At 40.5% G+C, this 24,992-nt stretch overlaps 1 protein-coding gene across 2 annotated transcripts in view; it reads left to right on the plus strand.

Moving 5' to 3' along the window:
• The window catches only part of LOC113172008 (receptor-type tyrosine-protein phosphatase N2-like), a 146,565-nt gene that overhangs the window by 44,167 nt on the left and 77,406 nt on the right, over positions 1-24,992 (plus strand). For both annotated transcript variants that reach the window (XM_026374785.2, XM_026374786.1), the window contains one exon: positions 4,176-4,255. In XM_026374785.2, coding sequence (XP_026230570.1) covers positions 4,176-4,255 — 80 coding nt within the window. The remainder of the gene's footprint in view (positions 1-4,175; positions 4,256-24,992) is intronic.

Below are 24,992 nucleotides of genomic sequence, written 5' to 3' on the forward strand. Positions count from 1 at the left end.
AGCTGGTTTTTAGAAGCTGTAGCATGTAACTGAAGTGAAAGTACTGTATATAGTCATCTGTCCCTCTTGCTTTCCCACCCATACATCTATCCGGCATCTCAGCCACTGTACAAACTCCCCTTCATCCATTTGCTAGGCAGCACCACTGCAGGCTCCTCAACCTTACACCTCACACTATAGCACCAGATTAGCATATTACAGCAACAAAACATGTCTCAGAACAAAGTAGTTGGCGACCTGTGCAACCTCAGCTTCTGTAAAGACAACAAAACTTCCCATTTCTAACCATTTTCTCTTGGGGCTGGAGCCAGAGAACAGCGGTGGTTCAGCGAGCCTGCAGCAAAACTTCCACACTGGCAACGTATGAATCATAAAAGTGAGCCTACACACTGTACCAGGACACAAAACAAACCTGGAGAGTGACTCACACCCTCACTTTTCATTTGGAACAATTCAATACTGATTAGATAATACTGACGGTGAGCGCTTTCAGCAAAATGGCCTGTTTTTAGCTGTGGCGGTGGTCTGATAGTGGTTGAGGGCGAAGCGGCAGGCGGGAGGGAAGCGTTCACGAGGGTGGCATTGCAGAGCCTTTGACTGTAGCTGCAGCCAAATAATGATGGTTGTTGCGTAACCGTCACTGAGTGTAGAGTGGAGCTTTTTGTTGAAACAGGAGGGTTGAGGTGATGTAATGTCTGTGTCTGAGCTGAAGGGTCATATCAAAGAGCTGCCACTAGGAGGAGAGAGTGGATCTGAACTGGATGGATGTAATAAGATAGAGTGATAAAGCAAGAGGTGTGAACACTGCACAAATCTGTATCTTTATCGTCATATAGCCCATTTACAAGTCCTAAATATCTTGATTTTCCTGCAACGAGTAAAAAGTCTTCAATCACCATTTCACTGGATTTTATAGTTGTTCAAAGCATCTGTTCGATTTTGAGCTGCTGTCGGATAGAAAAAAAAAGTTTACTACAAATGACCTTGTTTCCACCGTTTCATAAAACCTAGTACAGTCGTTATAAGAAATACTCGAGGCTCTGAGAAAAGATTATTGGGGGGCGGGAAGTCAGAGGATGGATACAAGAAAATTTCCATGTCATCGATTATCCCTAGTAGTCGGGATAAGGTCAAATTCATCATTAAGTAATATACCACATGTGTAAATATGCCTAAAGCAGGCTGTCCTCAAAAAGCTGGTGCAGAACCACTGAGGAGACGACACAACACCTGTGACTCCTCTGAAGGAGGTAAAAGGTTCAGAGTCTGATGTTGAGCTCTATTTTCTGTAGCTTTTATTGTTATTAGAATGTCATCGTACAAAAACGACAAGTTCCAGATTAAACCCAACAGTCAAAGTTTATCTCATGAGTGTAAAAGATGGATCTGAAGATGGATGGACCAGTTCATATAAATATAAAAGTTCACAAATATAAAAGTGCCAGAGCCGTAGAAGCTGTAGAAACGTCTGAAGCTCAATCAATGAATCAGTGTTAGAAGTCAAACTTTCTGAAGATGGGTACAACTTTTTTTTAGCTTCAAATCTACTTTTTAGCTTAATCTGTTAGTATGAAACATTTTCTAACAATCACTGTTTGTTTTTATTTATTTTACCATATTTATATTACTATTTAAAGGATGATTTGATACATACAGTATAATACTCACTGAATACTGAAAGGAATAGAAAGCATTTGAATGGGCTTGTACGGAATCATTTAGCAAACATTTAAATATGTTGAATTGTGATATGTTTCTCTATTGTTCAACATTTTTTCAAATGATAAATTTGAGCAATAGAAGATATAGAAATCACCTTCGGTTAGAGTCTTTAACACAGTGAGTGACAAGGTTATTTACAAGGTTCAAAGTCGATGTGATGTCTTTGTATGGGAGCTGCCGTGGGTGGCAGAGGCCGACAGATGGATATGTGATCAACTCAACATGAGTGATTTTTCCCTCTTCATCACACACACAGACTTTGCCTGTGCCGGCTGATGAATCACTTCATAGATGTGACAAATATATCGGCTTCATACCTTGGAGGAGAAATAATGGTCAGAAAAGTGAGGCAACACATTGTATAGACTTCACAGACAGACTCACTGAGACTAGGTGTTCTTACATTTTTGTCTTTTGGGCTGAGTTTATTTAAATAAAATTTCAAAACAGAGAATGTGGAATACAGCTAGTAGGCAACAACGCAGCACATATTGGAGTGACACGAGCATTGTCTGTTTTTGCTCGAGCTCCTGGCTTCACTAGGTTTTCCCCTGGGGACTATTATTTTGACCCAGTCTAATTAGTTTGTTATTGCACCTTAAATGTTAGAAGAGTATAAGATTACTGCCGCATAAAAACGTGGTGGGTTGTGAGTTTGCTGCTGTTTGTGGTTTCTTTTTTTTTTTTTTTTTTTTTTTTTGGTACACTGACCCGAGGGCTCAGGAAACCAATTAAAAACCCATAATAACAGTTTAAAAAATGCTAGACTGAGGATGTCAAATTAAAGCTGTTTACGCTTTAGAGGGTTTCACCTGATGCTCTGTGTTATTCAGTAATGTCTGCGTCCTCCACAGGAGTCATGGTGGACGGGTTGATGGTTGGAGAGATGCTGATCACAAAAAGGGTGTGGATTTTGTTCACATCGCCAGGGAGAGAAAATCTTAAATGTTTGATTGTGTGCATGAATATTACAGTAAATGTTTAATACTTAAATATTCTTAAACATGTAGAACATCTTATGGGATAACTTTGAGAAAACCAGGACCTGGTTGACTAAGAGGCTTCTAACATAAATTGTAATGTTCATTTCTATGCTGATGACACCACTTTATATACTACAGCCACGAGCATTTTCTTTTGATATCGGATATCACTTTCTGCTTTAGATAAAACTAAATATTGTATAATAGCTATACTATTTTGAAATTTAATATAATTTAACATTTACTCTCCATCCCATTATATCTGCAAATCCACGTTTTTTAAAGAGAGGTGCTGAGTGCTATAAAATTTAAGAAACCGGCTGGACACACATGAAACAAATCAAACAGATGAATCCTAATCAGAAAAATGGAGCAGAATTTGTTTTGTTTTAATCCTTTTACTTAATATTTAAGTTTACTTAAATAAAACTATACATGTAGGACATCATGCAAAAAGATTTTCAAAGGGTACTAAGAAGAGACGTTTTGTGGTAAAATTTGTTCTAAATTTCTAAACTTTATTAACTCTTGTCCTATTAATTCTTAAAATTTCCTTCTTTTTTTATTTAGCACAAACTGAAGAAGCAGACCCCACAGACTGAAAGAACCTGCAATGTAAAAATTTCAATTCATCAACCTGAAACAAAAAACAGTTTTCTGAATCCCAGGAAACATGTTTTATGGGCCAGTAGGACCTGCTCTTTTAATGATGTCACCATCTTTTATAATAGTGGTGTTACAGCAGCAGTCACTTCCTATAGCAGCACACAATGCATCCTGGATGGGGGACCTGGTAATATATCTTCCTCCTGGGCCTTTAGTCTGAATTACAGTAGGAAAAACAAAAGGTTAATCACATTGGGAGCCTCAGCTCTGGCTCTGACCACCCAGATTTCCTCTCTCTCCCTCCGTGTTCCAGTTCAAGCTGCTTTATTGGCATGAATGTTGGATGAACAGCGGTTAAAAAAAATCACCTTCCAAAGCACCTAGAAAACACAGAAGTCTTTCTGTCTCCTTCCTGCTGATGTTGTTGCACTTCTTCTCACTGCCCCAGTTTGTCACCCTCAATTTACATCCATCATGATAATATGCGTTGCAATCACTAAGTTGAATCAAAATGTAAATGTATCATAAAGTAGGCTGCTCACCAGAGAATCACATATCAGAGTGTCCTCTTGTTAATGACCAAAGTCCTCACATCCCCGACCTCCTTCTCCTCATTTTCCCATGTGCTTAAATGCCAGTGGGCGCATTACATTGAGATTCAAGAGGTTATCTCACAATGGTGATGGGGATTGCAGCAGCCTAAAGGATTGCCGTAGGTTAAAACCTTTTTTTTGTCAAGTATGGCTAAGCTTTAATGAGCACAACATCTTTTCTCCCTGCATCTGAAAAATAACATCTTGTCTACATCGAAAATAGAAACGGAAGATGTGTGTCTAACTGTATGTATATGTGTGTGTTTCACAGGGTGGTGGGGCCCGCTGTGACCTTCAAAGTGAGACCCAACGCTCAGAACATCAGCACCGCAGATGTGGCCAACGTGGCTGGTAGGTTCTTCTTGTCTGAGTAATGTGTCTTTACTGACGGAGAAAAAGACAGGTCATTATCACCGGCTTGCTTCTGCACCTGAGGCCCCAGATGAACATTTTTCAAAAGTTGACTCTTCAGTAAAATATGCGTTTTGGGGTATTCTAGGCCATACCCACACTGGCAGGGCTTTCTGTTTCTTTGGGTTCAGTTTGGTTTAGTTTAGCGAAGCACTTTGTCTTGGTCCTTTTTGACAGGAAGCCAGCAGGATTTTCTGTTATGTCACAAATCTCTAACCAGCCATGTTTGGCTCTATTGTGTAAATCAATTGGTGAGTTGGATACGTGCCTAAAACAACAGGCAGAAAAAAGGGAAAACTCAAATTTGTTGGGTTCAGAAAATGAGTCAGTTCATTAATGTCATAAGAAAACATGAAAAGTCTGATAAGGCAGAGTTTTCCCATAAGCACACACAATGGCCTTCAGTCCTGCACCAAAAATGACTTCAATTAGCTAAAAGGAACTTTTAGAAACTAGCCAAAAGACTGAGTCCAACAAGACGGACACTTACGTTAAATGAGAAGTTGAACTTTTTGGAGAAACGTTCAGCAAAAAGTAAAAAAAAAAAAAACAGTTTTTGAACTGCCCTTCTTCCCTATTGTGGCAAATTGATGTTCACTAGCAAACAGATGATCATGGGCCTTCAGAGGATTTATCATGAGCTTATTGATTCACATTTAGATTAACCAGCTGACGTCATCGGCATTAAGATGCCTAATAAAAATCTAGTTGGACATGTGATTACAATACACTAACTTTGACCATATGTACCCCAACATCCAACCAGGAAATGCAGTTTCAATAATGTTTTACACTGTTTCTACACATCCTAGTGCGGAACCTTGGATAAAACTGTATTTTGGTCTATGTGCTAGCAGAAACAACAATGCTGTGACCCAAAGACCTGCTATCTGTGCTTTTCATCACTGTCTGCTGAATGGAGATGCATCCTCGACTTAAATTGCTTGGTAGTTAGTCTGCAAAACAATAAACATGATGATAAATGTTAAGTGTGACACCAGTAATGTGGAGGATAAATTACTCTGTCGCTCTGATTTTCCATTCTTTGTCATATGAAGAAGCTAAAATCTGCTTTTTCAGATCAGAGATGTATGTTGCTTGTAATATTAAACCACCGTAAAGAGAATGCAAGATGAATGCAAGTAATACCCACGTAAACTGTCTCGCTGTTGGACGTGGTGTGATTTCGGTCGTCCACCTGTATCTGCAGATTAAAATGACTAAATTCTGGCTGTTCTGTCACAAGGAGGGAGACTCTGTAATAATCAGAGTACAATCCAGCAGTAAAGGCATTACGAAGGTGTGTGTGTGGATGTGACAGTGTGTACCGGGCTACAGTGTGACTCATGGTAATGAGGTGAGGGTGTTGATGAAGTGGGGAATAAAGAGAGAAGGGATGTTTGCCACTAGCCAAGCTGTCAGTCCAGAGAGAACTTCCCTGATATTCCCTGGGCCCGATTCCAGAAACACACATGCATGAAATCGCCTGCTCTGGGAATCTGGATCTGTTAAAAGAACTTATGTGACCAGCTCACTGTCTATTTACAGTATTTGCTCCCCAACATCTTATCCCCGCTTGATAATTACAACCTCACCTCCTGCACATGCACAATCACACGTTCTCTCTCTCGCATGCTATGTGCTGATTATGCAACTGCTTCTCTCCTGTTTTTAAGTGCTATTGTCGGCGTTCTCATTTCCCGCCTGCCGCTAGCTCTGCAGGGTCACGGATGAGCCTCGATTGTTATTAATGCAAACATTTGACAGAACGTGCTCAAAATGAAATATGGCGTCCTCTCAGCTAAAGTGCAATAGTGTGGGTGGACTGTCTTTAAAGTGTCGTTTGTCATATTCAACTAGAATATCAATCCATCCCAAAGCGTACATTATCCTCCCTGGCCGGGGTTTATAGTGCTTTTCTGAAACATTAAGCTTTACACGGCCATTGTAATGACATCGTTTTGTCATCATTTATAGCTTCTCAGCAGAGGATGGCAGAGATTGGACGTCCATCTCTTCTGTCACAAACTTGTGTTTGGGTGGAACACTCTTGGCAGCTGTGTTAAAAATAATTCAGTTTTATTTGATTTAGTTTAAGCCGGCACATCAGTAAGACATCCAGAGAAATGTTTAAACAACGAGCAATAATGGAAGAAGAATTCAGACTCTTCCTTTTACAGGTTGTACTTTCGGGTGCTGTTGAACTGTGTTGCATTATGCTAAGAGGTGTTTATAATATTCAGAAAATTAGTCTCGAGATCAGACGTATAAATCAAACTAACAGACAAAACAGGCAGTAAATGGAAACGGAGAGCATTTGTTATCACATGCAAGAAAAAGTTTCCTTATCTAATATAAAGTAAATGCAATTTCACAGTGCACGCCTCATTAACAGAAACACACTGAAGTCTATAAATTCTGATGCCCTCCATGCAGGAGGTTCGAATCCCAGCTCTGGCTTATTTCCAGTGGTGATCCTTAGGCAAGACCTCCTTACGCTCACCTTGGCTTGTACCTTGTACCTCGCTTGTGAGTCGCATCTGCCAAATGACTATATGTAAATGACATAGGTGTCCAGAGCCATTCTTGGGTATAAGTCCAGAGTGATAAACGTTTAGGTCCCTGTAATTGAAGTAAGATGATTTAGATAATTTTGATAAAGGTAGCATCTACAATGTTTGCTCCTGAAATGGCAGCTTTCAAAATGAAAACATCATTTTATTTCTAGTTACTTCAAATGTTGAGGTAAAATGTTTTGTATGTTCAGTCTGTAGTTGTCAAATAAATGCAGTGCAGTTTAAAAAAGCACATCGTACCTTTCTGAATATAGTCGGGTAGAAATAAGGTTCAGTGAAATGGAAAAATTCAGTTACTTAAACGTACTGAAGTGTGACTATTGTCAAATATCTTGGATCTAATTTTTTATTAAATACAAAAGATAAAGCCAGTGGTGAGTGGAGCCTCGCAGGAGTCCAGTTTAAACCTCATCATCTTTCTGCTTCTTACCCCAGATTGATTTTGACCCCGGCCTGTGGGTGCCAAAAGGTCCGATTCATGCAGCCAGACCTGGTTTTGCATTTTAAGAAGCCACGTTACCACTTCTGTCACGAACGCCCGCCTATTGTCAGGGACTCCAGGGCCACCGGGGGCCATTGTCAAATGTGGGGGTGGATGTCAAGATGGTGGGCAGCAAGGTGGTGACCCCCATTGTCCAGCCAAGGGTGGGCGGAGAACCCAGAGGCTACTTTCATTGGTGCGTCACGGCCGTGAGAACGGGACCCCGTGAATAGGCTGGGGGTCAGGGTCAGGACAGCGGGCAGCTCAATTAGCACTTAAAGCAGGAGGAGAGCAGCTGAGATGGCCTTATCCCTGCACCGTCTGTTCGCTTGACTTCCACTTTTTTATCCCACCAGCACTTGTTTTTGCATACATGCTAATCATACATCTCTCTGTGATGATAGTTACTCACCCATGGCCAAAAGCTGCCCACTCTGGGGATTATGGGCGGTTAGGACAGTTGCTGCTGCTGGTAGTGATCAGTTTCAGGCTCCTCCGTCTTTCCTCCTCCACAGTCTTCGCTCGAGTTAAACTTAACCCTTCATTGATGCCAGCAGACAATGGCTGGTTGCTCGGTCGGTTGATGTCAGTTCTGAGGTTTGATTTGTGTGTTGACATGTGAATAATTTCCTTGCAGAGAGGTCACTATCAGTTTAACAAGTTTAAAAAGACGTCGTCCCTCTGGAGAGATGGAGTGAAGAGTTAATTTACATGCTAATTAAGAAAACATCCCTTATCTAGTTCACATATCAATCAAAAAAACTTAACTTTGTTAGGGAAGGAACCTGGTTGTTTATTTTCTAACCATGTGCATTTTGGTTTTAAATCTCCTGTTGAAATGGTTTAAGTTTAGGTACGCACTGGATCTTTCAATCATTGATTCATGTGCAAACTGAGCTTTTCTATGCTACATTACTGTACAGGTGTAGTATTAATAGTAGAATTTGTCATTGAATTTGATTTTGAGAATGAATTGGTCTGAATATAAGAAGTATGGGTTTGTAAGAGGATGTAACATACGTAACTTATTACTGATGGCTTTAAAGCAAACCCTGATCACTGAGTGGAGGAAGGATTTGAGTTACTTTTACAAAGCTATCAGTTGCATCTGGGCCTTTACTTTCCTTCCGCTGACTTTTTGTCTGCTCGTTTTCTTCCGTCTGAGTGGATTAGCATAGATCTTGTATGCTGACAGGACTGACCTTCACTGCAGCTAAACACTTGTCAAAATGCCAAATGTAATTACTGATCTCTTTAGGTCAAAGTAATGTGTTTCATCTACCTCACTTCATCCTATTATTGATGTGCAGGTCTAAAGACCTCAGACTACAGTCAAGTCCCCACTCTTCCCTCTTGCAGCAGAGGCTCCCTGCATGTGTTTGTGTGTCATAACAAAGTGAGGAAATGTATGCGTGATTACCCTAAGTAATGTGCTCAAATTGTTATCTGTGTGGACAACTTTGTACATTCCTACACTGAAATGTCTTTGTGTGACTTTGTCAGTCTATGTGCGCTCAGATCCTGTGATTATGGGCAATTTGAAGTTATCTCACATAGATGCAGAGTGCTTCCCTTCAAAGGTCGTCATCATCATCATCTCTATTACCGTTCCTCTGTAAATTGCATGCCTGGAAATTGTCAAGTCTGTTATAGTGTCTTGACATCAGCTGTCTGTCAAGGAAGCCCCTCTACTTGTCTAACATTTACATTCACTGTTTACTATAAAAAACGCACAAATGCAACCTTCTTTGAATTTTAACTTCCTATGTAGATGCAATGACTCTTAAGCCTTTGATTTGCAGTTTCCCAGATTATCTTTTTTAGACGGCACTCTTCTTACCTATCGCTCATAGGTTACTCCTGTGTTAAGAATTTCATATGGTCATATTTGACAAGCTTGTCATTATTAACACCGCTGACTGATTTTGTGTCATTGCCACCACTGCGTGGAGCTCCCTTTAATTGTTCCCATTGATTGCCACGCTGATTGCATTGGAAACAGCTCTGGCACTGGGATCCATCCAGCAGTCTCTGTGTGCCCTTCAGGCGCAGGAAAATCTTTTCATCATTCCAGTTAACCTGCTAATCGGTTTTCACCACATGCCGAAGTCTAATCAGTTGGAGAAGTTTCTCTCACTTGTTGCTAAAGACAATAATCAAAATAGGAAGAGCGGGAAGAATCAGGAGTGTGTGGATGTCTAGTGATGCAATTTCTTGCGACAGCATGCAGTGTTTTCATCTCTTTGCTTGTTGTCATACCAGAGCTGGAGGCGCTTTGTTCAATTTCAAGATGTCTCATCCAAGTCTTTTAAAAACCTGCACACCAGCCCCCACCAAACCAGTCACCTGTGGTTATTTCGATCTGACTTCAGAGAGAGTGGGGAGCTGTGCGCTGTCCTCTGGAGCTTTGCAAGCATCTGTGAGTCCTGCCGTCAAGCAAGAGGGAGGGATGGGAGAGAGGAAAGGGGAGGACACAGGTGTTGTGCCGAGCTCGAGTTTGCACAGCGGTGCAACGTGATCCCTGAATCTACCACGCGGCCACCCTGCCAGCCACTCAACCAAGCAGCCAAGAAACCTGATTTCCCCCATCGCTGGCATTGGCCTGCTGGCACCTCCAGCCCCTCTTTCCCATCCCCGCAGCTGGCAGGATCTCTGTGCTCCCGACGTTCGCTGCAGGATTGGCAGACCTCTCCCAGATGGCCACCTTGTAGCAGCGCTGGCTTCGCACTTGCATCACTTTTGCATCATTCCTCCATCTACAGAGTTGTGGTGGAGCGACAGGGCTCCCATTTGTGGAGCTGTGGCATTTTTATGCTGTGAGAATACTGTACGTGAGACGTGGGAGTGCTGAACTCTGCTGCGTTTCTCACACTTCCCATGATTGTCATTTCTGATGTTTGTGTAGCTGCTCTGAAGAAAACCAGTGACAGCTCTTGGACTGGAAACAGACAGGATCCGGTTTCACCATCCTGAATCCATGAACACGCACCTGCACACACATCAAACATCCACACACACTAGAACCAACACTGGTTTTTAATTTAAATGTGAATAGATCCATAATAACCCTATCTTTTACATTCAAATGACAGGACGGTGTCAAGGTGCCTCTTGGCTTCATATTTTATTTATAATCTAATTTAAATCTAACTGAATTACATATAATTGATATCCCACTAACTCTGTAATCCCATCTGAACGGAAGAAGAGACCTGGATCTCCCCAAAACTTGTTAGCACTAAGGTTGAATAATTTAATATACATTTTTAAACTGCAATGGATGAGTGTGAAATCATCTCATAGAATTTTCTTAATATCCTCAGATTTAATGACCGTGTCTGTCTGATGGCTGCTGCTAATGATCTTTTTTTCATCCCACTGTTTTTTTTAAGCTTCCTTTCTGCCACAGAGTATGACACATGGTACCTGTAATGTCACAAAATTAAAATTATTAAATCATTAATGGACAGTTTCATGGCAGGAGAGAACATGGAGGCGCTGAGCAGGTTTTCTCTTTATGTTCGCAGGGAAAGTAAAAGATAAACTCGTATAAACTTTCACTGTTTAAACCAGTCTACTATTAGTAGTAGTAAATATTTGCATACCACAGAATATTTATTATATTAAAAAGAAAATACTGTGAAGGTTGAGGTGGATGGACGGCGTCTAGTGTGCAGGACTATTTAAAGATCTATTTAAATCCTGGACATACTGACTCACGGACTGGAGAGGAGACCTGACCCGATTACACTGAGCAGAATTTGGAGATAACATAATTAAGGTCTAGGATCCTCAGAACCGCGAGGACCTCTGAAGACCTCTACTGTCCTAATGCTAAACAGTAGCGGTAAATATTTTTTTAGCTGAAGGAGGTGAGTCATTTCTTTGCACTTTGACTCTACCTCCGACTTTCAGGACGGTCGTGTTCTGTGCTGCAGTTATTACCGACTCCTGACTGGAGCCGCCTGTTGCTCGCTCTCTCTCTGCAGCCTGAGGAGGCCGCCTGGACCCAGCAGCTCATTTTTAGTCGTCTTCAAGATGTCTGATGAGACGTAGAGGCAGACAGCTGGATTGATTGGCCCCTCTTGAGCGCACAGGCCTTGATTACAACTGCACTCAAGTGCCCCCCGTTCCCCTCAATTTCTCTTTCCCAGCCCTGTTCTCTTAGTCTGCCTCTCTCCTCTCAGCCACCTTCTCTCTCCCTTTTCTCATGATGTCTTTCTGCCTGCAAAGAGAGAGGGTGGATAAGGAGAGACTTCTGAGAAGAGAATAGAAAAGAGCCGAATGACTAATGAAGATTTGGCCTGGCATGGTTCTGCATCGGAAAGTAGAACAGGGTGAGGATGGAGCCGCCTATTAAAGACTGGTTTGAGATGAATTTGGAATCGTGAACATGTGAGAGAATTAGATCAATATTTTAAGAACTGAGCAGGGATCGAGTTGGTAGTTTACAAAATCTGTCACATGCACATTTATAGTTAGAATTTGGGCAATCACATCCTGTCTGTCCCATAAATTAGAATCATATAAACAGCCTTGTGCGGTATTGTCTTCACAGAAATAGTGTTAAAGAGATTATTCAGGCTCTGCATGTTCCCCTGTGATTTGTGCCTGGTGGGTGGAAGTATTTTGGTATATTGGCAGTAATCAAATGCTTTCCTTTAATTAGAATTACAAGACCTTTAAAGGGTCAGTTCACCCAAATAATCAGATTTTTTTCGCTTCTAGTCATATCTCTAAGAATAGCATCTAAGATTTCTGAGGTCTCCTAAGCACAGTATATGTGGATTACAGTTTATTGTTTGCAGCATAGAAGCTCTACACAGAAAAAACACACTATAGCAACGAAACCAAGGCAGAAAAATTTGGGCTAATAACAAGCTGAAACCCCAAGGGACCTTATAAACTCAATCTCCACCCCAAACAGGATCGTGTTGATTGACTCTTGTTGTCTGCAGCCTTTGAAAAGCGCTGCGTGTCTCCACCGTTGTGTTTATTCTACCTCAGCCCTTAGGGACTAAACTTATACTTATTAGTGCTCAGTATCCTGTTTATCCCATGCAGAGAGATCTCATCTCACGTGACGTCTTTAGATGGGTGAATGACCAGCTACTGTGTCATTGGCTGATTTATTTTTCAGGGATAAATTTGTCTTAATATCAACAAACAATGAATCAGTTTTAACGCTCGTGTCTGTGTAGTTCAGGATACTTTCCTGAGGTTAAAGTCTTTTTTTTTTAAGGGTGACCTGCTATCCAAAGCATGATGTAGATCTTATTCCTCTGTGCCAAAGAGCTCAACTGTTGTCCAGGACTATTAAAAGCACATCAGTTAGCTACACCATGGCACTGGATGACTGAACGTTTGACCCACATACACCAACTGGCTGAATGTGGATATGTGGAAATGCACTTAGTAGAGCACTGAATGTGGAGTAATCTGCTGCTGAACAAACAAATGCACTATTTCCCCCAGTTTGGATATTTAAGGACATCCCTGAACATTGAAAAGAAAATGAACAGTGAATTTCTAAATGTGCTCCACAGTAACTTTCCATCATTTAATATGACCAACGATTCAATCGCATTTGATCTGCAGTTTTTTTGTAGCAGCTACATTTTGGGACCCATTCAGTTTGTCTTTTAGAGTTTACCCGTTTACTTTAATAGCAACAAACAGACTGTTGGTTTTGGTTTCTAACAAAAAGACCTTTTGGCATCCTGCAATGACAGAGGTTCCTCCCACACAGATGATGATAAACGTAATTTTATTTCTAAATAAATTAGTAAAATAGAAATGTGTCCCAGATTTTGTTACTACTTATTAACTGCTTCACCCGGCTGCAGATTTGTCTTCTGACCATGTCTGAACATTTTCAATGGCCATTCGTAAAGTTCAAAGCTGTTTCAAGGGCTCTTTAGAACATTGGCTACTTGAGTTTGTGATGTTATTGCATTGAATTGCATTATTCAACAATTCAATTTATGTTGCTATTAAATTCACTCCCAAGTGAACATTAGATCAGATTAAACCTCCCTATAACGAAAACAAGTTAATTATCTGTCAACAGTTTGTCTGCAGCCTGATGGACGTGTGCCGTCGTCAAGATTCTACCTCTCGTATTGGAGTACTTCTCGCTTTCATATCGTATCTTTCTTCTTTCTTAAGAGTGCGTAGCCCCAAGTTGAAATGTCCCTCACCATAGCTGGCAGTGTCTCTGCTGCTTCGTGTTTCATGTAGAGGAAAAGTGAGCGACAAAGGCAGTCGAGAGCTTCAAAGGCTTCTGGTGACATTTAGCGCTCAGTATCTTCAAAGACCAGGCCCTCTTTTGTAGTTCTTTTTGTGTATAATTAATGAAGCCCTTCCTATGGATTTTTATTTTATTTTTTTCCTTTAACCTCATTTTGGAGCTGGATTAGAACAGCAGATTAAGGAAGTGCACCCTAATTTTTCAATTTGCATTCCGGTGACTTCAAACTTCAGCACTGCTGATGAGATTTTTCCAACTGAGTGTCATCGTGGAGGCGTTGGAGAGGGCTGGGCGGAGTAGACATATGATCCAAGAATGATTTGTAACTGGAAAATCTGACAGCACAGAGCTGCTGCTGACTGAGGAGAACAGTGAATTTACTTTGGCATCTGATTGACAAGAGCATCACAAACCGCTTAGAGAAATTCTTCCTGCACGGAAGTTTAGTTTAATTATATTATACAGAAAATCAGGGATGTTTGGAAGGTTTATTAACAGTAAAGTAACCTTACCTTATCTTTACTGGTCTCTGTAAACCATCCAAAACTACTGTAGTACACAGCCCTAGAATAAAATTATGAACCTGGAATCATGCTTAATGTGGCGTTTTAAGCCCAAAACACCCGGTGCAGCAGCGCGAAGATCCAGTGAGATGTAATGTATTTTCTAGTGAATGTTCTCAAACCAGTACAATTTACAATAGTTGTAAGCACATGAGATATTTTTTTATTGTTTTGGCTGATAACGTGGCATCTTTAAAGAAATTCATCCATATGTGGTGCTCGTCCAACCTGAGGAATAAAGAATGGGTTTTGAGTGCTAAGCTAACACTTTGACTTTCCTCAAGATAAAACTCAGTGTCAGTAATGTAAAGTAGCCTCTGGACCTCTTTATGACAAACTGTGAATATTAATCAAACTTCAAATCACCAAACTGTCCGGGCAGTATTTTTCTAGACATCTGTCATAGACATACCTGGTTTGCCGCAGAGCTGAAGAATGAACCATGGTGTACATTACTGTGCTCATTTCATGTTAATGTGCTGAGCATTTCCCTGCTGCAAAGGGCAAGTACAGATCTGTCAGGAAAATTGAGAAGGTTGCGTTTGCCTGTCTGAGGGATGGGAAGGAATGAATTATGTATCAACTGAAGAAAAAGAAGAACATCAAGAGCATCGTTGCTGGGAACGAGCTCAAACACAGGAGCTCACAGTGTTGTAATTCTTGGCCAAATTAGATGAAACCCATGAATCAGAGATTGTTTGTTCTACAAAGAGATGTCCATCATGTAAAATAAATGACATCCAAACAGAGTCGGTGTTAGCACAGAATGAAACTAAACATTTGTGCTATTTAAATGGTAATAATTTGATCTGAATCAAAGTCTTTTTGATGTTCAAAAGCAATGCACCTGATGTGTCCTTTTTCACATATACCTGTGTGTATATCTGTATATGTTTTCATGTGTATATATATGTTTATATATGTGCTTATTGTGTGTAAAAATGCAATTATCCAGTATTTTGTGTTGAAGTAATAGACTATACAATATTATTCACATTTCCATTGCAGCTCTTTATATTTGGTCCTATTTTGGCATGAATATGAATATCTAGATCAAGACCTCTAAGACGAGTTTTTGAAAATTGTCTTTTGACCATAGAGTAGCTTCTGTTCTCTGGAGGATGAAGTTGCCACCTTTCATCTTACAGCAGGAAAAGTGCTGCTCAGAAAATAGATTTTGAGTGACACCCTCCTCAAGTGTCAAAAGATGTCTAGACAACCAAGCACAGTTGAAAAGGTCTTTTGATGTCTGTATTTCAATATGAAGTATGTTGAAATATAGTTATTAAAGACCATTAAAGGAACGTTTCTATGTTATGTAGACGTCTAATGTCAGTTTAGTTTAATTTAACCTATGGCACCTGTATCGGATCCTTTAAAATTACAACTGTAATAACTGATGCATTTTCCTTCTCAGATAAATTTTGATATGTTTGTGCAAAATGTTTTGCAAACAAAACCACTTTTTGCTCATATGCTCCTTTTCTTTCTCTTTCTTTGCTAATAATTTTTACACTCATTTCATTTCTACCACTAGTGTCCAGTCTTTCACGCTGTCCTGTGTCCGAGCCAATATCTAAAGAAAACTCTGTTAGAAAACTAGCTCTGCACAGAACAGCACACTGATTTGCATCTCCTAAATTACATTGCTAACATGCAACATCCAGCAGTAAAGTCAACAGTGTAATAGACCGGCAAAGGTCAGGGTGCTAACTTGCCTGGAAACTGCTGGGTGGGGGGGTGTTTGATGTCGGCACTGTTGCTGTTCAAATTCTTTGTCTAATTCAACTTGTCAACAGACAGGTGGGAAAATCACTGTGGTGGTAATAAGATTGAGGAAAGTGTTGCATTAGCACCTTCAAGTGTAAATAGCTTCTTATATTGCCTATTAGACCCACATAACCTGGCGAGGTGGAGGGTGATGGTGGTGTTGTGTGGGGAATTCACAGAAAAGCATATTAGCTGTGTCAAAACAGTCAGAAAAAAACACCGACCCCAGAGAATATAATTAGGATTTTTTTTCTATTCCTTTCTGTTTGTGTTTTAATCTGCTATTGATGAAAGACGGGTTATTTGTTTCTTCAGCTGCAGACTCCGTGCAATATCCTGTCGTCCTGGCTGCCTGCAAAAAGAAATATCTGCCATCCCTCCCCTCCCTTGCACTCCACTCCTCTCTCCTCTTCTGGGTTTTGCATTATAAAGAGATTTCATCTCATCCACCTTTAGCCAGGTTTTGCCTTTGATATTATTTATTAGCCATGGTATTGAACAGTTCACGGTACTAGCACCTTGAATGGGCCCCCCTCTTCGTCTTCTCCCCACAATCAATACTGTTCCACATTACATATACATCAGCTCCGAGTGCAATATCGCTCCCTCTCAACCTGCGGCCTAATTAAAAAGATAAGCGGCTCAGTTTGAAGCCCGCTTTAATAGGCCGCTGCCTTGTTTCTAGCCATGAATATTGAATAGAATCATGACTTTGCTGGAGATTCGGTTCATTTTGTATAGATTACTATTCCACGATGAAGGGTTTGGATCTCTGGATGCTGTCAGGTCAAGATCACACGGAGCCACTCCACCGCTTTGTTTACCATGTGCTACCTACAGTACAAAGCCAAATTAGGGCGTCATACTCATTTACTACAGTATATATCACTCATCTGAGGAAGTAAAATATTTAGTTTGAGAGGAGACGTGGAGAGCCGAGCTTTTCACACTGTGCCACCTCATTCAGGAAAACTACACGAAACATCCTTTTGGAGGTGATATGCTGTGTTTTTAGATGGTAGCAGCAAGGCTTTAGGATGTCGATCAATAAGTCTGAGTAATGTCTTCTTGTATCTTTTATCGTCCTGCTCTATATCCACCATTTTCCTTTTATGTCTTGCACCTTTACTGATGAGTAATTTCATTGGCAGCCATTCAAAGTTTCTCCTGTTAATTTAGGGACGTTTGTTGCCATTATATCTCTAATGATCAAGTTTTATTTGAGCTGTCTGGTTTCACTTTAGTCGTGGACTAAAACATGAATGAAGCAATAAATAAGAACATTTGACACTGTTCCCTTTAAGTGGCCTACATGGCATCGGGTCAACTGTCCATCGAGTTTCTCTTGTTAGTCAATCTGGAGGAGACAGTTTGCTGGCTGCTGCACGGCTGTGTTGCTGACTGAGCAGCTGTTCTGAACAGTGAGTTTTATTACAGAGGTCAAAGGTGGTGTGGACTCTCTAGGCGTCAAATATTGACACAATTCTGTTAGTACTGTAGTAGATTTACATCCCTAAGCAGATGCAAACTCTTTTGGCGTTAGTGTGACTGCACTTTATTGCACTCTGGGAATGAGAATCGTGAGTTTCAGGAGGTGGAAAAAGAAACAGGAGGGAAGTATAGTTAAAAAATAAAGAAGTCCCAGTGTTAGCTTTCACATTAGCATGCTCCTCGTCGCCTTTGGTCAAACTCACGCTAAAGTTGAGCTTTGATACACCTTATTTTAAATATGAGCAGGCGTGGCTGCAGAAATGTAGCATCTGTCACGTAGGAATATATTTAAAAATTTTTACGAATTGTAAAACAATGAATCAAAGTTTTTAAATGCTTATGTTAAAGGTAAGAAGTTCAGTTTTCACTGTTGGCATGTTTCAGTTGATGTCAACTATTTTCAGTATAATGTACTGATGGATTGAACAGGAATAGGTGAACATGTAGGCGGGTGACTCAGTCCATCAGCCGGTTAAATGACTGCTTCCTGATAAAAGCTTTTTGTCAGAGGAACTTTCTTCATATTGTTTTACTTCTTTTTTTAAATACTAATAATTCAACTTGTTCCTGCTGTATTGTCGATCTGGACTAAACTCTAATCCAAATGTGGGATGAGAATGTGTTGAACAATCAGACAGACTTAAAGAGGAAGAACAGTTTTCATTTCTCAAGAAAATAAATAAAAAATAAAAACAACAAAGGAAATCTGAGCCTTTATACAGACTTAGCATCAGCTGGTTGACGTAGGCGGCGAGTGTGAGACAGATACTTCTGTGCCACATCATCCACATTCCTCCAGACGTGTGGCCGGTTCATCACAACCCTGACGATCAGCTGCCAAAGCTACACACACTTGTACAGCTACCTTTGTGAGGACCCTCAATGACATACAGCTAACTGCTTAACCCCAACGTTTACCTTAATTTAAACCTAAACCCTGGAACCATGCAGCCCTTTAAATTCTCCCCACTTCACCACAAGGTTGAAATCGCAAACGGATCCTCATAAATATAGACACACACACACATGCGTGCACATGCTCCCTCTATCTCCACTGTCAGCTGGCGTGGGACCAACTCCTGCATAATGGTTCTGCCATAGCAGATGTGTTCACTGTTTAACAGGCTGCCGTCATCATCAGCAACACGTAGATCGTCTTTGTTGCAGTGTAACAGTTTGTAGTTTGAATCCAGAAGTTGCAAAGCTGAGCTGTTTGTTTGCAGCAGGAAATTAAATATCGTAGAAAACCAGGAAATGAGACAAGTTTGGTCGTAAAAATTAAGATTCTGTTCTGACCTGAACATTGTTAAAATTATCAGTGACAACCATGATTCATATTTATCCCTGATCTGTTGCTTCCCTTTCTCCAGGGTTAAAAACACCCACTGGCCTTGTTGACAGGTACGAAATGTAAAGAAATTTACTAGAGTAGTTACCAGGTTGAAGTATTGTCCACTTGCAGATGGTGTAATGCTGACACTGATGACACCAAAGCACCCAGATACAATCGTAATCTGTCAGCAAGTTGTTGCACAGGTCACATCGATATTCTGCCCAGCAGACATTTTAGAGGTGACGGGGGGTCAGGAAGGAACTGCCTACATGCTACATAAACTTCTCTTTAATTCCCAGAGATCAAAGCTGTTAAATGAGGTCAGTCTCTGGGGTCAAGTTTTGCGTTTCCTTCATCGTCGTCATCATGTGTGGCGAAGATCCTCAGATTTTCTCGGAGTATGTCCAAATGTGAATGCAATATTGCCGATTTTCTCCGGGTTCACAGATCAGGAGGCATCAGCTCCGTGCTCCTCAGCCACGGGGATGGGCGGGTTACCGGCCACCACGGCTGCACGGTGTTTGCTGGATCTTGACGGACACAGTGTGTGATTTGCAGCGACAAGCGGAACAAATGTTGGTAATGAGGTCACCTTGGGTTCCAGGTCTGTGTCCGACTTTCATGCCTGATCTCTCCCTCCCTCTCTCTTCGTCTTCATCTTTACACGCGTGCACAGAGAAAATCCACACAGGGAAAAATCACAAGTCGGAGTAATCTGAATGAAAATGAGATGCAGAAAACAACTTGAAGGATGAGATACGATTCAAAATACAACATGATTTACAAAACATGTTTTTGATGTAAAAATATCTCTATAAAGGGTTAATGAAAGTATGAGTACAGTGAGATAAGTACAAGAAAAAATACATCAACAAAGTAGAATTATCATGGTGGATGTAAAGGTATTCATCATAGTTTCACAAACTTTAATACTGGTAACATATTTCTAGGCTCTTCTTCCTGCAGCATGGTTTCTTTTGTACTCTAACATCATTGCTGTTGTTTGGAAACACAGCAACACAGCTACAGAGAGTCAGATAGAGGGATTCAGGCTGTGAACATGTCAACAGTTAATCCACATTATCTAAACCTATTGATTCTGAGTTGTTATTGTGAGCTGAAAACACATGAACGCGCTGTAATAATCCCTCATTGCACCAGAAATCACAGTATGTGCACGCTTAAATAAGTACAGTAGGATTTCTTTGAAGCTGCGGGCAGCGTGACCACAATGTGGTTCTGCTTTTCATCCTTTACTCACCTTCACTAACAGTCCCCATCAAACTGCGACCTTCAGAAACGTGACAACCGTGGAAAGACGATTTGTTTTCTGTTCTGTGTGTGTGTGTGTGTGTGTGTGTGTGTGTGTGTGTTAGATTAGATTTTAAGAGCTTTGACATTAGAAGGAAATAAATGATTTCACTTAGAGTAAAACACATTTCTTATTTCCTAACATCACTTATTTTGATTGAGATTTCTTTTTTATGTTCAACAAATACATGTATGACGTTGTAGCTCATGATAATGGTGCAACATATTTTTCTATTTGTCTTCCAGTTAGTATTAAATGTAATGCACAGACCTATCTGTGGGAGTTTAAACCTCTGTATGTAAGGGTGCATGATGTGTGTTGGTGTTCTGCCTGTGATATTTCTGTGTGTGTGAGAGTATGAGAGAGAGACAGACAGAGCAGACCTCATGCGCACAGCTCAGTGTCAGATCACATAAGAGAACTTGCTCGCCAAAGGGCAGATTGAAACCAGAAGCTTCTCAGGAATCAAACAACAGCCCGCTCTGAAAAAGCAGCAGCAGCAGCGGAGAGAAAGAAACAAGCTCAGATAGCTCCCTCTAAAATAAGCTCCTTTACATCAACACATGTATCAATAGTGATTATTGAAGGATCTCAGACAAATCTGGGAGATGGATTAAAAAGAACTTAAGTACAGTCGACATCACTAAACATTAGATAACGTACCTGAACACACGTGTCAAGATTTTCTAGTACCTGTTGCAAAACCACTAGAAAACCTTTCCAATGATTCATTTACTGTAGTTTGTTTCATGTTCATCCTAATTACCAACTTTTCAGCTCCAGTTCTTAAATGATCCAGTGAGTTTCTCTGATGCCATAGAAACATCTCATGAATTAAGGAGGAAAAGTTGCAGGTGAACTGTTAAAAATCACTATTTAAAAAATAAAAAAACCTTTTTCTGTGATGTAGTTTTGGTCAAGGTTTATTAGATTTAGAAAAAGATCATTTAGGTTAAATTAAGCTGTCGTTATGGTTACAATAATAACGTTAAGGTCATTTTTAAGACAATTAAATAACGTTGTTATTGAAAAATTATAAATATGCTGGTGATTGTGTTTTGCATGTGTGTCCTACTTGACTTCACAACCCTTATGACAAGTGGAAGCTGTTCAAGAAAGTCAGCTGAAAAACTGCACTCGTATTAGAGAAGGTTAAATCTCAGTAATACACAGACAGAGAACGCAGACATCAATAAAGGACTGAAAGATGCTGTAAAGACACACACAGCTCAGGGCCACTTGATACAGATCTAGACAGACCATAAGAAGACATCACAATATGATTCCAGGGGAATGATAGTGTGAGTGTGCGTTGAATTAAACTGACATTCAATGCTGATTATGAACTCAATTAAATATTATTTTTCCAAAGTTTTTATTAAATAGATTTTGATTTATTTTCTGTTCAATGCAACTAATCATGAAAAGCTGCAGCCAGCAGACGTTAGAACTTTTTTCTTTTTACAAGTACAAATATTTATATAGTGTTCTTGTTTTAAATTAATAATTTAATGTACCAAGCATCTTTTTGCTTTTTCCAACTTCTGATTACAGGTGTTGATGACAAACCTTTACAGCAAACAATATTTGACATTAGGTGACATGAAGGGTTGATTACAAACACCATTCCCCTTGTTTGATCCTGTTTAACTCCAGGTGTCTTGATTTGTGAGACCAGCAGTAGCTGGTTTAGCTGGTATGTGATGAAACGTAAAGTTAGATCCGTTACTTGTTCACTTTTGACAAGCAGCAACGTAGCAACATTATATTTTCAGCAGGTGATGCAGCTTCATCTGAACGGGTTTGCCTCCAGTTTCCCTTTGTTTTGCCTCCAGCAAACACTGGGACGTAATTATGACATAGGACCTAACAGGGTTTATTGCTCCTGCTTTTCTTCAGCTTGCCTCATCTGCTTCTGCTTCCATTAACCTAGTTTTGCCAGATTACCTTATACCAGCATCTCTCTTTAGTAGAGAGCTTTTTGTTAACACTCTCATAGTTAACTATGTGAACTTGTAATTATGGATCAAACACAAGCTAAACCCTGACTTGTTGCTGCTGCCGGTGCCGAAGCTGAACTGTTTCCTCATCTAAAATTAATTTTTGTGCACTTTGTTGGATCTGATCTTCTGATCCTCAATATGTCCATCAGCTTCTGTAGCTCCAGACATTTTCCACCCAAGATAAAATGGATATTATCTAGTAGGTTTTAAAAAAAATCTCTCCTTCCTTTAATTCCCCTTTTCTTTAAATCCGTCTGTGCACTGTGAGATCATGACAGCTCTATCTTCCTTTAACATAGAAAAGGTTTTAATGATGGCGAACTCACCTTCATTCTGTACCTGTTGTTGACTGTCACTACCTCAGAAATTGCTCGGCCCTGCAGGTAAAAGCCAGGCCTTTGATGCACTCTATGCTCCAGGGAGGAGGAATCTCTTTATCCTTTGAATCTGTCCCACAGATGTAGCATGTGAGTGGGCGCTGGCAGCCTAATGCCGGTTTACCCACCAGCCACTTTTCAGATTTTTTATTTTTTTTCCAAGTGCTGCTATGAGCCGAACAGCCCAGACCTTAGCACCGTTTTTTGTTTTGTTTGTTATGCCGGAGGTGTCCCTTTATTTACAATCTGAACTCCATCGCTTGGCATCCTGAGGGACACCGCCAGTGTTCAGTCAACCTCCCGTCCTTCTTTGCATTTTTGTGCTTAGAGTCATCTGGCATTTCTCCAAAGCAGAGCCATCCTCACAGCAAGAGTTTGTTATTGTTACTGCTGTTGTTGTTAATATTGTAATTAATATTAGTAGCAGCAATTTTTATTTTTACCCCCATGCAGTTATCCTTTGATAAAGCTATACTAGCTTGTCAAAAGTGTCACTGTCATGTCTCACTTTAACACATTTTTCCTGCCTGGATTGTAATTAGGAGCAGTAGGACAAGATGGCTTGTCTGGTATAATGATAAAGTCTTGATGTGAAAGGCTTTCTTATCATAGATTTACCCATCAGGCTACTGTGCCCCCAGGTTGTGTTGATGCCAGGATGTGTTTGCTCTGCTGCTGTACAACTTGATGCTTTGTCTGATGTGGCCATCACAGCAAAAGTCAGGCTGCAGGCGGGAGATGTCAGTCTGACCATCCCTATCTCCAGCAACCTTTTTCAGCACCTCCAAGGGAGATCACACTGTGTTCCAAGACCTGATGAGAGACATGATCTCTCCAGAGTGTTTTGGGTGTAGATTATTCTCTCATACCAGTTAGACATGACTGGAAAACCTCCAATGGAAATGAGACACCCGAACCACCTCAACTAGCTCCTGTAGACATCTCTCTAAATCTCCAAACTGCCAGGGTCATCCTTGCTGCAGGTTTTTTATACATATTGACATTGTTTTGTCAAAGCTTCCAGTCAACACACATCCAACAGAAGCATCCACAGTCTAGGAAAATAAATGGTTGAACTGGCGAGACGGAGAGGCGGGGAAGGCAATTGTAAGCTCAAGGTTTTCTCCTCTAGCATTTGGACTGCTTGTCCGCCCTCCAGTGATAACGGGAGATATTTCCTCTGAGTTGAATTTCAGCACAAAGAAGTCTGTGCGGTCCCCCCATGAGAACCCCTGCTGCCTGACTGCCAAGCCACCTGGCCTTGGCTGCAGCATGATGCCAGCGGGCTGCATTGGGTTGAAAACACAAACACACACATAGATGCGTGTGTGTGGGCATTAAAAAGGTTGTGGTTCAAAATATTATGTTCTTTACAATGCTACTATTTCTCTTATTGTATTTTAGTGCTTCAGCTGTTTAGGCACCTCATCCAATGTAGACATTATCCTGAGCAAAGTCACAATGTCAAATGGCTGATATGCATACACGTAAGAGAAAGGAGGGTTCTCAAAGTGGGGAAAAAAATCACATCTAATAACCCCGTGTAGTGCACTGAAGTGCTGATAGAGCACACGTAGCACTGTATAAGGTGGATGATTTTATTTTACACTAACAAACATTAGATGGCACAGATAGAGACAGATATAGATGCACTGACTAACGCTAGAACCAGCTGTCAACCCTTTTAAGCCACTTCACATAATACACACATTAATGCCCTAAAAGAACAAAAGGGGAGAGAAAACATCACTGAATAGAAGCAGGTAAAAAGGTTGAATTATACATCAGAATTTCTGGGGAAATGAGCATTAAAAGTAAAAGTTAAGTTTGGTTTAACTTCAGAGTGCCAGATAATGTGTATTGGCACAGTTTTCATAGTTTGGACAAATTGGTAAGGTGATCTGACTGCCAGTTGTCACTCCAGAACAGCATGCATCTCTTCTAAAGTGATGGTCACATAAATCCCCTCTCAGCTTGGCTGAATATAGCTCGGCACATAAAAAAACGTGTAAAATCAAGGTGTGAGCATAACCAAGATAACTGAAATCCAACCGCCCAAATTTCTAGAGATAGTTTTGGCAATAACGTTGATAACATTTGTCTTGGAGCTTAAGGACACCTGAAAGCACAGAAGTGCAAGACGTGCCAGATACTGTAGATTAGACAACAGCAAAGTCAGATTTAATTGTCATAACTCATTGACAGCATGCAAGACTAAAGAAATGGTGTTTTTTTTTTCTAAAGCTGTTCCAACAATTTGATGTGCTAAAAATCTGCATTCAAATATGTCTTTATTGCTAAAACAGTTTCTGCTTTCCACGGTGTCAGTGAACGTTTTCATGTGACTGCACTGTAAGGCACGAGGCTCAGTGTGCACAACTCTGGTTTGGTGCAAAAATGCACTTAATCCACACAAGACTCCTAAACTTCAGCAGTGCCCGTAAGCTAAATTAAAACAGTATCTTTCAAAGTTACAAATATGAATAGGCATTTCACTCTTCGTGTTCCCTTGAGTTGTGCC

The sequence above is a fragment of the Anabas testudineus genome, chromosome 17 (assembly GCF_900324465.2).
Source record: "Anabas testudineus chromosome 17, fAnaTes1.2, whole genome shotgun sequence".
In the NCBI taxonomy this organism is placed as follows: Eukaryota; Metazoa; Chordata; class Actinopteri; order Anabantiformes; family Anabantidae; genus Anabas; species Anabas testudineus.